This window comes from Plodia interpunctella, chromosome 22 (genome assembly GCF_027563975.2).
Source record: "Plodia interpunctella isolate USDA-ARS_2022_Savannah chromosome 22, ilPloInte3.2, whole genome shotgun sequence".
NCBI classification, from domain to species: domain Eukaryota; kingdom Metazoa; phylum Arthropoda; class Insecta; order Lepidoptera; family Pyralidae; genus Plodia; species Plodia interpunctella.
This window is the reverse complement of record NC_071315.1, coordinates 4223645-4237203: the sequence shown is the minus strand read 5'-3', so window position 1 is coordinate 4237203 and position 13559 is coordinate 4223645. Positions and strand designations below refer to the sequence as shown.

The 13559-nt window shown below is 36.9% G+C and overlaps 3 protein-coding genes and 1 long non-coding RNA gene across 4 annotated transcripts; 2 read left to right on the top strand and 2 right to left on the bottom strand.

The window, feature by feature from the left end:
- Positions 1–249: 249 nt before the first annotated feature.
- Positions 250–2481, top strand: Dpit47 (DNA polymerase interacting tpr containing protein of 47kD). Its single transcript, XM_053762161.1, has 3 exons — positions 250–545; positions 916–1106; positions 1589–2481. Exons 1-3 carry the CDS (start codon positions 393–395, stop codon positions 2400–2402), a joined length of 1158 nt encoding a protein of 385 aa, XP_053618136.1. The 5' UTR covers positions 250–392; the 3' UTR covers positions 2403–2481.
- Positions 2482–2854: 373 nt separating this feature from the next.
- Positions 2855–8747, bottom strand: LOC128679742 (uncharacterized). The gene is made up of 10 exons (XM_053762160.1): positions 8613–8747; positions 7803–7970; positions 7290–7367; positions 6919–7051; positions 6172–6403; positions 5390–5579; positions 4873–4972; positions 4258–4374; positions 3560–3678; positions 2855–3019 (listed from the first exon to the last, which is right to left on the bottom strand). Exons 1-10 carry the CDS (start codon positions 8673–8675, stop codon positions 2888–2890), a joined length of 1332 nt encoding a protein of 443 aa, XP_053618135.1. The 5' UTR covers positions 8676–8747; the 3' UTR covers positions 2855–2887.
- Positions 8686–12871, top strand: LOC128679745 (uncharacterized). Its single transcript, XR_008405780.2, has 3 exons — positions 8686–8722; positions 12178–12299; positions 12683–12871. It is a non-coding gene; the product is annotated as an uncharacterized LOC128679745 (long non-coding RNA).
- VGAT (Vesicular GABA Transporter) lies at positions 10127–13483 on the bottom strand. The gene is made up of 4 exons (XM_053762157.2): positions 12882–13483; positions 12196–12358; positions 11673–11802; positions 10127–11567 (listed from the first exon to the last, which is right to left on the bottom strand). Exons 1-4 carry the CDS (start codon positions 13018–13020, stop codon positions 10383–10385), a joined length of 1617 nt encoding a protein of 538 aa, XP_053618132.1. The 5' UTR covers positions 13021–13483; the 3' UTR covers positions 10127–10382.
- Positions 13484–13559: the final 76 nt, after the last annotated feature.

Sequence of the window (13559 nt, the reverse complement as noted above, 5' to 3'; positions counted from 1 at the left end):
AGGCCTTTTTTTTAACAATTTAAACAAATCTCTCTCATCTTCGTTGCATTCATGGCTGTGATGCCGTGGGTCGTGTAAAACAGGAAGAAGAATTGAAGATTTTTTAGGTGGAGCGCGCTCCTCTCATGTAAGCCACAGATAATGTATTAATGTTCTTATATTTTAATGTGAATGGATGTAAATTTAAGCTTTCCTTGCCCAACATCTTTGCAAATATTATAAATAATGTCAGGTTCCAATACACTGTCAATTCTGTCATGTTGTCGCAGCTGCAGTTCCGTCAGAATTTGAGGTTATGTTTACGTTTTGTATATGCGTGCGATTTGCAATCACGCATATTTATTGAAAGATTTTAACTATTAAATTTCAATGTAATTAATAAAAAGTCCGAAATGTCTGAAGAAGTTAAAAACGAGAATAAGAAGGCGATGACCGAAGAAGAAAGGTTGGCTTTGTGTCAGAAGCTGGACCAAGAGCTGGATGATTTCATTAACAGCTTGGAGAGGAAGCGATACACTGAAGGATGGCCCGAAGATCGGTGGGAGGTAAGATACTTGATAATTAGACGTGTAAGGGCCAATAGACGCGGGTTTTGGGTCTTGTTTTCCAAAATAGCATGAGCGATACTTATACATACATTTGGACGAGTGCTCCATAGTAATTGCTATCCGCCTACACAATCAGTAAATGATTATAAAACAAAATCTAATTCTGCTTTTGTTACTACGTTACTTCTTTTGAACCACGCATCAGATTTAGATGCTGTTTTCACTGTTTCTAGACAATTTAATTATTGGTCTCTTTTGGTTTGATTGGTTTATAGATCATGCGAAACCGGGCCGCGTTTATAGATATTAAAACAATATTCCGAATTAAACCAATTATTATATAAAAATTCATATTGTTGGTTTACAGGAGGAAATGAACAAACATCCATTCTTCATGAAGGATACGCCGGTAGAAGGCGAGCTGTCTCCACTAGCCGAGGGCCTGGCAAAGTTGAAGTATGATCCGGATGAGAACACACCACTGGAATTAGCCACCAATTACAAGGAAGACGGCAACTTCAACTTTAAGCATAAAAACTATAGATTGGCCATTTTGGGGTGAGTTGTTTGTCCTAATTATATAATTCACAACTTCTTTACCTGTACAGTTTGTTGCCATGTACATTCATTTAATAACTTATATAGGCAAAGTCTTGTCAATTACTATGATAATATAAATTTAATTTATTAATACTATTGAAACATATGTACAATATAACCTACATGAATTTCTTCAATATAACCTGTAAACCCCTAGAAATAAAATAAATTATGTAAATAAAATTTGAAATGGAAATAGTGAAACCAAATAATTACATGCATTTAAAGTGTTTGAAAATAGATATAATTTATATAGGAAGATTTTCTGATAATCCAATTTGATTAAGAAGAAATAGGCATTGTACTTGTAAGTAAATATTAAAAAACATTTTAATATAAACACTTATTATTTTTTATAAATAGAAAGTCACCCTTTTTATATTATGAAGATGTATTGTAAATATTCTTGCGTATTTCTATTATCATAATGTCTATTTCAGATACACAGAAGGTATTAAATTGAGATGCAATGATGCAGAAATCAATGCTAGTCTATACAATAACAGAGCAGCGGCACATTGGCAGTTAAAAAATTACAGATCTTCACTATTTGATAGTGAGAAAGCACTATCTTTTAATCCAAACCACACAAAAGCAAGAATCAGGGCCGCTAAATCAGCATTAGAGGCAGCAAAATTTGATACTTGTATAGAACACTGCAAAATATTACTTGAATCAAACAAAAATGACAAAGAAATAACTGAACTTCTTAATACTGCCAAGAAGAAGAAACTAATCCAAAAGAGAGACCAGCGAAAGAAAGAGAAGCAAGATGCCAAGATGAGTGAACAAAAAGAGGGAGTAATAAAAGCAATAATTGAAAGAGGAATAAAAATATCAAATTGTGATGGTGAAGATGATATTGATCTTTCGAAATTAGAACCAAGTTTGCCTGGCGCTCACGATTCGATAGTCCACATAGAAGATGGTATATTAAAGTGGCCAGTGTTATTTTTGTATCCAGAATACCAAATGACAGATTTTGTTAAAGCTTGCCCAGAGAATGTTCCATTATTGAATCAGTTGGAGCAGTTATTCCCAGCACCTTGGGATGAAAATAATAAGTACAGTTGTGATTGTGTGAATGTGTACTTCGAAGGGTATGACAAAATGCCACATGTGATAAATACTGCAAATAAGTTGGGTGATTTATTGAAATCTAAGTATTTTGAGCTCAAAGCTGGAACGCCAGCGTTTTTTGTGTTACCTCGTGGCAGTAATGTTGAGAGCAGGTTTTTGGAAAGTTATATCTAACAACTTAAGTACAATCAGATCTATATAATATGTTTTTGTATTTATATGTATAATTGTTAAATACATTTTTTTAAATGTTTCTATGTGGCATTGATTTTTACTTTTTCATTAATCCCACTATCCTACAAATGTTATAAATGATGAAAGAGGAAACTTATGTCAGCTTTTGCCCAGCAGTGGGATAAGTGCTATTACAATATATTATTCTACACTTGTACCAAATTTTTTCGCAATTAGCCTGTTTCTACGTAAATGAGTACTTAATGGGCACTCTCTTACACTCATGGGTTACTTCCCGGCCATTGAGCGTGGGAGCCCATGGTAAGACTCTATTTTTTTGTATCCACTTCGCTCGGTCGTCGGCATCCCTAGTTGTCAGACCAAGGTACTCCAAAATCTACTGGATGCTAATTATACAGCATATGGAGCTAAAATAATTAAAAAAAAACAAGTTCAGCTATAAGTATTTTACTATTTTATAAGTACTAATCTTCAGGTGGCTCGTCGTAGTGTTTCTGGTGGGGGTAGTAGGGACCCGGGGCTTCGAAGTCGTCTTTGCCGTCGTACGCGTCCGCTGGCATCGCGCCCATCCATTGAGGGTACCAGTACAGACCCTGCTGCCAGTATACTGGTTACTCGTAAAATATTGTCAAAATTCAGCGATATAAATACACTTTTTTTTTACAAGCATTTATGTAACTTTCACTGTATGTATAGATCAATTTTGAAGCAGATATCTTCAACCGATTGAGCTGTAATTTCGTACACATGTTTAGTTTTGACGACAATGCGTTATTATGATAAGCATGCTGGTGCACCTAGGAACGACTTCCGACAAAGGAAATCCTCAACGACGTGATGCACGGACATGATTTATTAACTAAAATCTTGTGTCAAAAATTATTTTTTTGTAACAAACGTAAGTACTTATTTAAATACTAGAAATTATTCACAACTAGCTGTTGCCAGTTGCTTCGCCCGCGGTAAATTGTTTGATCTCGGGTCATTAACTATATCTACTTAAAACTTCATCAAAAACGCTGGCCAAGTTTAATTGAGTTTAGTCGTGAAAGCGTGAAAAACCGACACTGTCGCATTTACTCTAAAAGGGAAACTGCTAGTTTTATAGTATAAATGGGATACCATCCCAAACCCACCTTGCCTCCAGCGTTACAGGTGAACCGGTCGTCGTGGAGGTCCACAGAGTCCAGATAACTTTTGCCTGCAATGGAGCCGTAATTTGGCGGGTACACGAACATACAACCCTCTAGAATATCTGGAATGTATTTTATTTTTATTTTATTTAATAACTCATAACAAATTGCGGTAAAATAGTTAAATTTAAAAGCATCATTCTTCCTTCTTTCATTCAGTCATTAATTTAAGTAAGTTGTGAGGTTATCAACTACAATTCAAAAAACAGGTCAGGCAGAAAGGACAGGCCTACAAATCCATCATAAGACCTGTCAATGGCAGTGAATCGTGGCCGGTGCTTGAGCGGCAAAAAAGGGAGTTGCGAGTCACGTAGATGACAATGATCCGCTGGTTGTGTGGTGTCTGGGAGAACTCGCGCATACGCAGCAGCCTTCATGTCCGTGACGTATCATGGCCATTCAAATCACAGGGCCATCCAAATCATGAATGTGGTACGTGACGACTAAGGTACATATAGCTTTAGCAGCTATTCAGCTGATAGACAACAATAGCAGTCTTAAAGAGGGTTGTAGGCAAGCTTGTACAATCACAGCTGAAACATCGGAACTTAGAGGTAAATTTTCTAGCCACGCTTCCTAATGATACCAGGAACACACGAACATGAGAGAGACAGATCCTGGGCAGAAAGAGATGGTCTTACAAGGCACGGTGATGTTGTCTCCGTCTCCGCCGTCGTCGTCAGGTTTCGGAGTGGGCTCCACGTACGGCGGCACGGGGTCAATGCCTGTTCCTGGGTCGCCGGGCACTAGGAACGGGCCTGTGGGCAAGTTTGTTTTATAGCATACTTAGCGACCCGTCCCGACTTTGCTTGGGTAAAATCATAATTACACAACCATCCGCAAGAATCACATTAGAAAAATCTGTCCGGTAGTTTTGGGTTTATTGCGTACAGACAGACATGCCAGAGGGGTTTATTTTTGTAATATGTAAGGGAAGGATTAGGTAAACGAATAGTTTGTTAGTATGTATTATTTAAACTAAAAGTTGGTACGGAACCCTCTGTGCGCGAGTCCTACTCACAGTTGACCGGTTTTTCTTCGATTGTAGGGACATGTGTAATGCATGTATGTTATTGTAGTGATGGCTAGTGACTGCGACCATCTACCTATTAAGTTAGTAATTATGTCAGTACTTATAAAAAAGGTCAATCTAAATCGATAAACACTTAGCCGGAAGATTAAAAACATTTTCCTTTTAATTAAATTTTAAAAAATACTGTAACCCATATGTCATAAACTTTGAATTATATACCCACCTCCATAATGGTTTGTGTAGTTCCACTCGCAAACATGATGCCTGCATACCAGCGGCGTGGATCTCTCCTTCGTGTAGTACGTCTGGCCGTTGGGTATCGTCTGAAATATGAAGTCAATGAAATAGTGATGCAGTGTCTCGTCTTATCACTTGCTGGGTAGACAGAGCCAAGAATCGCGCGTCTCGAGTTTCATGTTTTAAGATTCTGTGTGACAGGACAGGAGGTGTTTGTGCATGTGAGAAGAATTCTCATTTTAAGGCTTATTTCTTTTAATTGGCTTTTACAAGCTTATCCCAGCTGCTGGCACGTTCTATTTTTTTCTTCACTCCTAGGCCTCTTGTGTTCCACTTCTATAAATGATGAAAGAGCAGTGTATTTACAGGGTACTGTGGTAAAAGATTCTAGACCTCGTAAGTAAGTAGGCAACGTGCGTGTGATACGCCTGTATAGGCTAGGTGACCACACGTTATCAGGTGGACCGTATGTTTCTTTATTGAGTAATAAAATAGGTAATTACCAAGAGGTAGTCGTGATGCCTATACCGCAGCCCTTGGATGTTGAAGTCGAGGATAAAAGACCCTGATGTGATGATGCACGAAGACGCCGTTAGAGGGGGTAGTTTGTACATCACCAGACCGCACTTGACGATCGCTTTGGGTAAAGACGTGACGTCACGATCTCGCTGGAGAAGCTTCTTGAAGGGAAACCTTTCGTGACAGGAATAAATAATAAATATGGACAACACATAACAGTCACCAAGGGGTAGATTAAATTAAGGCGATGGCTTGAGTGGTCTCTTACAAGGAGATCAAGAGTTCAAAACATTTTTTTTAATCTACGTTCAAAACCATGGCTGAGGCTGATAGCGAGAGATGGAAAACAGTCAACGCTCAACATAAGATCATTGTCTTTCTTTTTTATCTGTGCATTTTTCTGGTTCTTCTCACTTTCATCTGAGCATTTTCCCGGTTTCTTCATTAGCCGTGTGCTTAAGTGTTGGAGCACAAGGTATGAGTTCCTACTTTTTCTTAAATTCACACACTTCTGTATCCTTCGTAGTCAGATTATTGCCTTAAATATTCGCCTTGATATTATAAAGCCTTTTTGGGTTTGCCCTTTCTGCCAGGGCCAAGCTTCTTACATATATCTATGGAAGTTTGTAATTGCAAGAATAATTCATCATTTATCCCAAGAAATCAGAATTAAAGCCAAATTTGAAGTATACTTAAGTATATGCGGATTTCTGTGAGAAATTAAATATTGTCTTGCTCCAAAGTAATTTTTAAACTGTATCCTTACCTAAAGATACAAATTCCCAAATGGCACTCGAGTCCGTGCAAGAAGTTGTCGGTCGGGAAAGAGATGCTGGGGTCGTCCAGAAGGTAGTACTTCTGTTCGTCGTGGTAGTGCAGGAAGCCGAGGAAGACGAACGACCGCTCCTTGCAGTAAGGTGCCACTCCTCGGCCCATGTGGTAGATGTCGCTGTAGATCTCCGACATGAAGATGTATACGTTCTTGCCGCAGTAGTATTCTGGGAGCAATAGTTTTGTTAGTAGGCTGTCGTCGACATTATCAGAATTAGGCGTGTAGACAAAAAAAGGAAAAAGTAGAAGGAGCGAAGTCAAATTAGAACAATAACCATTCGTCCTCTTGATACGACTCGATGCCTTTTTTAGAAACGTTATTGAAGGAAAAGTGACGGGTTAATAGGTCCAAGGAGAATGAGAAATTATGGAATTCAGTTGAAAAAAAGAGTCTCGGATCGCATCAAGATCTGAAATGTAAAGCCTAGAACAGAGAGGTATGGCAAATAGTGCGCTCTAGCATTTAGTATCAAGAGTTCTATTTGCTCTATTTACTGAGGAGAATTATAATTAAGAAGGTGTAGGTTGTACGTCGACTTTTCCATCATATCCAAGTTGCTCTTCTATATCCAGATTACTTGGGATTGTCGTAATATTATATTTTCATCTTTTGTCAAGAGGCCGCTTCTGCAATCACTGGAAGGAATGTTGACTGAGGTATTCTGAATGATCGCTTGCTCACCTTGACTCATGTAGAATTCTGTCGGTACCGGACCGCCAGTGTACGTCGCTTTCCTCTCTGCAGCGATGGAGTTGTGATTCTCGTACATGGTCAGCATGTTGTCGATCACGTCGTCCAGGGTGATGAGGAGGACCTGACGAAATAATGTCTCGTTTATTGTGGGCGTGGTTTGTTGTATCAAATGTTTTTACATTGCGTGTGACTCTTCTTTTACCTTCTTATCGAATATTATTTATTTCAAACTAAAGTAGATAACTGCGAACTATTCTGCACTGTGGTGTGGTAGTTCGATCTGGGTTCATCCACATCCTGCTATCGCTTGTGACAATCAAATCTTGTACCAATGTTTGTCATGTAAGATGATTGCATACCTTTAATTCCTGTATGTGTAGTTTTATGAATCGCCCCAAATGGTCGGTGGCAATGTGAACCCGTTCATTGATTAAATACTGAAAGCAGACAAATAAACAAAACATATTGCATAAGTAGACAGTCAACATTTTGGTTGTCATAAATTACATTCTACGTCCTATTGTCTGAAAGAGTAATTTTACACTTAATTCCGATGTCAATGCATCACTCATAGTGTGATTCTGTGCCGATGCCGATAGCAATGCATTATTCTAGTAAGTTGGACCAGATGGCGTGCCTACAGGATCGGCTCCCAAAGAGGAAACTCCTGAACTGCACGGCTTTAAACAATATTTCCACTAAATGGTCTACGAGACCATGGCGGATGAGGTCACAGGTTCGCTATTAATTCAATCGAATAAAATTATAATTCTCTCTCTCATCTGAGCGCATCTCTTCGACCACGACGCGTTTTCCTCAGTACATTTTTTTCTTTACTTCGCATGGTCTTCGCCATCCTTTATCAGGGCTACCTGGTCTTCAGCAGTCTTGATCCTCAGCATCTCATTCTGGTATAGCCACAGGTTGTCCAGCTTGTCAGTGGGGTCGTGGCCATAGATCTCGAACGCGTCGATTATCATGGCCAGCGTCAGATTCTCGTTGGGTTCTTGGCAGCATGGGTGGTTGCGGATGTTGTATGCCTATATAAATGTTTACAAATTATCTTTTTGACGATTATCACATTATCGCCGAACTTGGACAGACACCATCACGAATGCACGATAATTGCGTCGTTTGTATGAAATATGAAAAATCAGCAAACTATGACGCTAATCGGCCAAAGTTTGGTGAAGTTTTCGCGGACAATGTGGAGCCAGTATTAAAAAAACTTGGGTGCTGTATAATGATAGTATAAGAAGGAGTAGGAGGTATAAGGAGGATATAAATGTAAGGAGTGCACCTAGTGTAGAGAATAGTCAACTGAAACATCGAGATTATCAGGATCGAGGGATACAGGAACATCAAAGGAGAGGTGGATAGATGGCGCGCTAAATGGAAAGAGTTAACACACACTATGCCGACCCCATATAAGCGGAAAGAAGGTTGCGTTTTTCCCGATTCGTAATTATTTTTTGTAATATACTTATTTCATTATCATCGCACATTATATTTTATACTTGCTGTTTAATTATCTTTGTTTAGAAATTAATTCTCATCTCTTGATCTTCAGCTCATCTACATTAATAAAGAGTGGATAGCGTTTCGGTTCTTGGAGCTATCAAGAAATAGCAAAAAACTTTTAAAAAACATATCTATACTTGTAATTATATAGACATACTCACAGTTATATGAACCCAGCCGAGACATAATGCAAGCAGCACGCATGCGCGTATGAATGCGTCCATTTTGCCAACATGGCGGCCGGAGCAAAGACGTGAAATCGACAATCTAGGTTCTAATTGTATTTTTTCTTTACTAATTGGCTATTTCTTATCGCTGCACTTGTTCTTCTATATAATAAGTTTTAAAATAAGTTAGGTCGTCTATTTGTTATTTATAAACTTTAATTTATTCTTAAAATAAAAATCGTTAAATCAGGCTTTATGTGTTAGTAACAAATTATTAGAATGATTGTCGGAAATAGCAAAATGGTTACTACTTCAAATAATATAATAATTTTAACAACAAAAGTACTGTCACTATCAAAAGATTTACTCTCTATACCTACTACTAATAAACTCTAACTCTAATTTTAATTATAAAGTTAAATAAAACAAAAATATCGCATAACACTTTATATTATTTAAAATACACACCTAGAATTGTTCATTCATCACAATACATGTATTTTAATTATAATATATTATACAATATTATTGCACTTGGATACATTTCTAGATATTTTATTGTTTTCTGACCAAAATAATTCAGAATGTCCGAGAAAAGTCATGTTTCTCTTTTAGTTTCTGTTTAACAAATAAAAGTCAATCACAATTTAATAAATGAATATAGTCTACAAAAGTTGAACGACAGAAATTTGGTAGAATTAATTTAATGATATGTTGGCAGTCTAAAACTGTGCTATAAGATTTAGTGGCACAGATGATTGCCTTCTAGACATAATACCAAATGGATTTAAATTAAACTAAGTATTATTTTAACTATATCGGACTAATATTAAACTTTTAAAATGTGATAAACGATATAAATCAGTTTTGATATTTTTAAAGTTTAATATTTGAAAATGAGAAATTTACTTATTATTACAAAAAACTATGTTTTTTTTTTCATTTCATAAAATATGTATTGTCATATCCAGTTACAAACATGAAAACAGAAGCTGCAGCTATACACATTCCTTAATATATTGTTACTAATCTATGTAACATGTATTTTAATTCTATAATCAACAACAATAAGTATGTTTCAAAATGGAAGACATTATGCAATAAGTATATTTATATTAGGTATACATTACAACTTCATCACAATTATATAAATGACAGCAAAAACTAATAAATACATTTCTTTCATGTAATTTATTTCATGGATATGTTTATTGTCAAAAAATTTGATCTTTATATTTGATTATTGCCATTAAATAAAATGAATTTAGCTGTTTTTCAAATAAAAAAGTATAGGTTGCCCTAGAATATATATACGAAAAAGGCCTAAGATTATCTTTTATATGTAAATATGTTCCAAATATTACGCACTGTTATCTTTTTACAAGCAAATGTTTCTAGACATAACTATCATATTTAATTGGAAGACTTCGTTGTTACAACTTCAAAAATTAAATATTCATCTTGGAAGACATTGATTTTATATATTTTTGTTTATAATTAGCTTTGTATATATATATATGTATATTAAGCTAATTTCACTAATTAAATTTTGTAAATACAATGGAAGACATTTTTGTATACTAAAATGATATAAATTATATAGGTATATCGCCGTATCAAGTAGTCATGACTTGCAAAAAATACACGAAAGTCGGTTATTATGTAACCATAATTTGCAACAAAGTCGCTGTATGCGACAATTCATAGGTACGAAGTTTGCGTTTATCTAAAAATAGTTCAACAATCACCTAAATCTACTATAAATTAGAACGGTAAACCTATCTTAAAAGCTTTTATAAGAGCAGAACCTGAATCATACATTCCTATGATCCCGAATAAGACTCCAAGCCCTATGATGAAGTAGTCATAAGCGATAGTGGTGCTCTCAAGTTGGTTTCCCTTCAATTTTAAATGGAAATATGCTGGCCAGATGAAACTCAACATCGTACCAGTAAAACTTCCTATAAATCCCATGAGTATAGCGAAGTGGGGAATAAATATAGCCATCAGAACTGTGAACATTATCACCCCGAGCCTCCAAGCAAGACCCCATACTTTCAACTCCCCATCGAGGGCGTAGATCACTGGGAATAATGTTTTTGGTTTGCCTCTGAAAAGAGCACGTTCCAACAAATCGCATGCAGCATAATATGGCAAAGGATAACTCAGTATTGCTTTGACCACAAGAAAGAAATTCACCAGGCCCTTGAAACCTGCAGATCGTAAATTGTTAGTGATAACTTGCTGGGTATCATTTTGGAATGTCAAGAAGCAGAGATACCCAAAAATGGATTTGAATGCTGCTGCTGCTATATGCGACCAATTTAACATCCATTCGAATCTAGAGCGATCTTCCATGTTTCCTTCCAAAGTGGGCAAGAAAATCTGAGATGTGTAGGAGAAAACGATGACTCCTAAGCTGATTGGGAAGTTTTCGAAATCTAAACTCCATTTGACCTTACCCCAGCCCCACTCGCCGATATAAAGGATGCAGTAGCCCAGCACAATAGCGTTTATTATCAAGTGACTCATTGTACACCAGAATGACAGCATGCTGACGCTTTTCAGCGATTTTAAAAACCCTAGAGGCAGGAGGAATATTCCTGTGAGCATCATCCAAGATCGCGTATCTATAGATCCGTCAGGAAAAGTGCCAATCATGAGATCTCCACACACTACAACATAAAGAATGCAAGTCATGACCAGTTCGATAATTTGGGCGATATTGACAATGCGTGCACCATATTTTCTGCCAAAGCATTCTTTGGCAATGCTTACATAAGAATCACGAACTCTTACGCGTTGCCCTGATACAGGATCATCCTCGTACAGGCATTCGACGAGGATCTTGCCGGTGTAGCAGCAAATGTGGGCAATGCCTATCATTGCTGCAATGGCCCAGTAGCCACCTTGGAGTACAGCAAACGGCAGGGACACCACGAACATGCCCTGAAAAGTTTTATATCACGTTATGGAATGACGAATACGTATCTGAAGAAATTTGAAATCATTGAAATACTTCGTAATATGACATAATGCTCAATATTAACTTACTTGTATAGCATTAGTTACATTCCATGCAGCTTGAAACTCGTTGATTTTCGCCCCAGAGTTACCTCCACCTTCTTCAAAACCCCCTTCTTCAGAAGAAGCATAAAAATCGACGCTTTGCATGCTCTGAGTCCTGAAATAATCAAAATATAGTAATCAAAATTTAATTTTTTGAACTTAATACCCAAAGTACGAGAGATTTCAAACGACTTAATGCTGTAAAAAATGCTTCAGATAATTTGAAGACAGCATTAAAGGTTCGGATTCATCCTTCAACAATTTGTATTTGGATATTTTTTTATCGAATGAATTATTATTAACACTTGTATCAATTTGTTTTCTTTAAGTGGCATCAGACATGATTTTTACGACTACCGCCATCTACTTACTTCAGATCATTTTACATTACGTTACAGAACTGTAATCACAAATTATTTCCATGTCAATTTTAATTTAATTTTCATCACTATTTTCATAATTGTCAATTGTCTGTTTATTATTTTCGTAGATTATATTGTCTTCGTACCTGGGTGCGCCATCCTGTTGAGGATACGTGTTCTGGTAGCTGGTGAACGAGTCCTCGGCCTGTAGGTTTCCGCTCAGGAACGGGTTCGTCGGATTGGTCGATTGGTAAGTCGGCGATGTCGTCTCGTTCATTGTAGACAACTCGCAGCTTTCGCCCATGTTATCTGTGGTGACCACAGACATTTACTGAGCATATTGTTTTCCTTCACCTATATTGCTTCAATGCTGGGCAAAGGCATTGCATTCCTATCTGCTCTATCCAAAGCAACCACCGACAGTTCCTCTCTAATGATATCAGAATAACTTTCAGAAAGCTCATATAAAACTTGTTATTTAAAAAAGTAATTGTAGTAAGTATAAATGTATAAGCGAGTGCATGGTAATGTTTCTTTGAGTTCATAATGGACCCTACTTGACAAGTATCTGACCTCTAATGGCCTAGTGGTCATCATACTGGATTGCTAAAGATGGAAAATGATCTTTTTCAGATTGAACTGGGTCTTTGGTGATTGGTGTTTATTGTGTCTATTACATATGTAAGTAAATGTTATCAAATATTGTACCGTTAACTTAGTGTCCCAAAACACTAGTCTAATTGAGACTAGTGTTTTGGGTATATATATTAATTTATTTATCTAGATATATATTTATTAATTTAATATGTTTAACTAATATGGGACAACTTACCCAAGTTCGCAAATCTAACATTCTGTGGAGGTCGTGGGGGAGGGCCAGGTTTGTCTGGCATCTGCTGGCGGACCGTCTGCATAGCCACGTCCAGGGCATTCTTCAGCGGAGGCAGTTTGAACCGGTTCAGATTTATCATCTTGAACGCTTTTTATTTCCTTCTTACAAATTTCAGGCCAACCTTGATCTCTTTATCAAATTGAATAAAGATTTTTTCATGTAAATTATTTTTATTGACTTTTGTTTGAAATTGACGTCAATGGGAAGACATTGATTTACCTAAATTTAGTTTAGCTTTCTTATACCTAATACATAATTTACCTATTTCTAATTTGGAAGACTTCTTTACACTATACTATAACAACTTTGATCTACATTATTGTATTGAATTAACAGTTTCCCGAGCAGCCATCTTCCCGATTTTCATTGTTCCATTTTTGAATTTAAACGCGATTCTTTTGTTTCTTTTTTCACGTTAACACTTTTGTTGTTCACTGTGCCGTTTATATTTGGTTTTTAGTTTGTGTTTTGTAGGTTTTAAACATTTTTGATGTGATTTTCTTTCAGCGATGGCTGCTCGGTGAGATTACGGCGAGGTTGTGGGGCGGGGGTGGGTCTGCGCGGAGGGTGCGCGATGCCCCCGATCGATACAAATTCAGTTCGAAGGGCATGTTCGTC

Bases quoted from the DNA above. Each gene is read 5' to 3' on its own strand.
- Dpit47 (XM_053762161.1), top strand. From the start codon at position 393: ATGTCTGAAGAAGTTAAAAACGAGAATAAGAAGGCGATGACCGAAGAA. The intron at 546-915 runs GTAAGATACTTG...GTTGGTTTACAG, and splicing joins GGCCCGAAGATCGGTGGGAG to GAGGAAATGAACAAACATCC. The intron at 1,107-1,588 runs GTGAGTTGTTTG...TGTCTATTTCAG, and splicing joins TATAGATTGGCCATTTTGGG to ATACACAGAAGGTATTAAAT.
- LOC128679742 (XM_053762160.1), bottom strand. From the start codon at position 8,675: ATGGACGCATTCATACGCGCATGCGTGCTGCTTGCATTATGTCTCGGC. The intron at 4,973-5,389 runs GTAATTACCTAT...TTCATATTTCAG, and splicing joins GGCATCACGACTACCTCTTG to ACGATACCCAACGGCCAGAC. The intron at 3,020-3,559 runs GTGGGTTTGGGA...GTATACTGGCAG, and splicing joins CCTGTAACGCTGGAGGCAAG to CAGGGTCTGTACTGGTACCC.
- VGAT (XM_053762157.2), bottom strand. From the start codon at position 13,020: ATGATAAATCTGAACCGGTTCAAACTGCCTCCGCTGAAGAATGCCCTG. The intron at 12,359-12,881 runs GTAAGTTGTCCC...TGGTCACCACAG, and splicing joins TGTTAGATTTGCGAACTTGG to ATAACATGGGCGAAAGCTGC. The intron at 11,803-12,195 runs GTACGAAGACAA...TGATTATTTCAG, and splicing joins CAACAGGATGGCGCACCCAG to GACTCAGAGCATGCAAAGCG.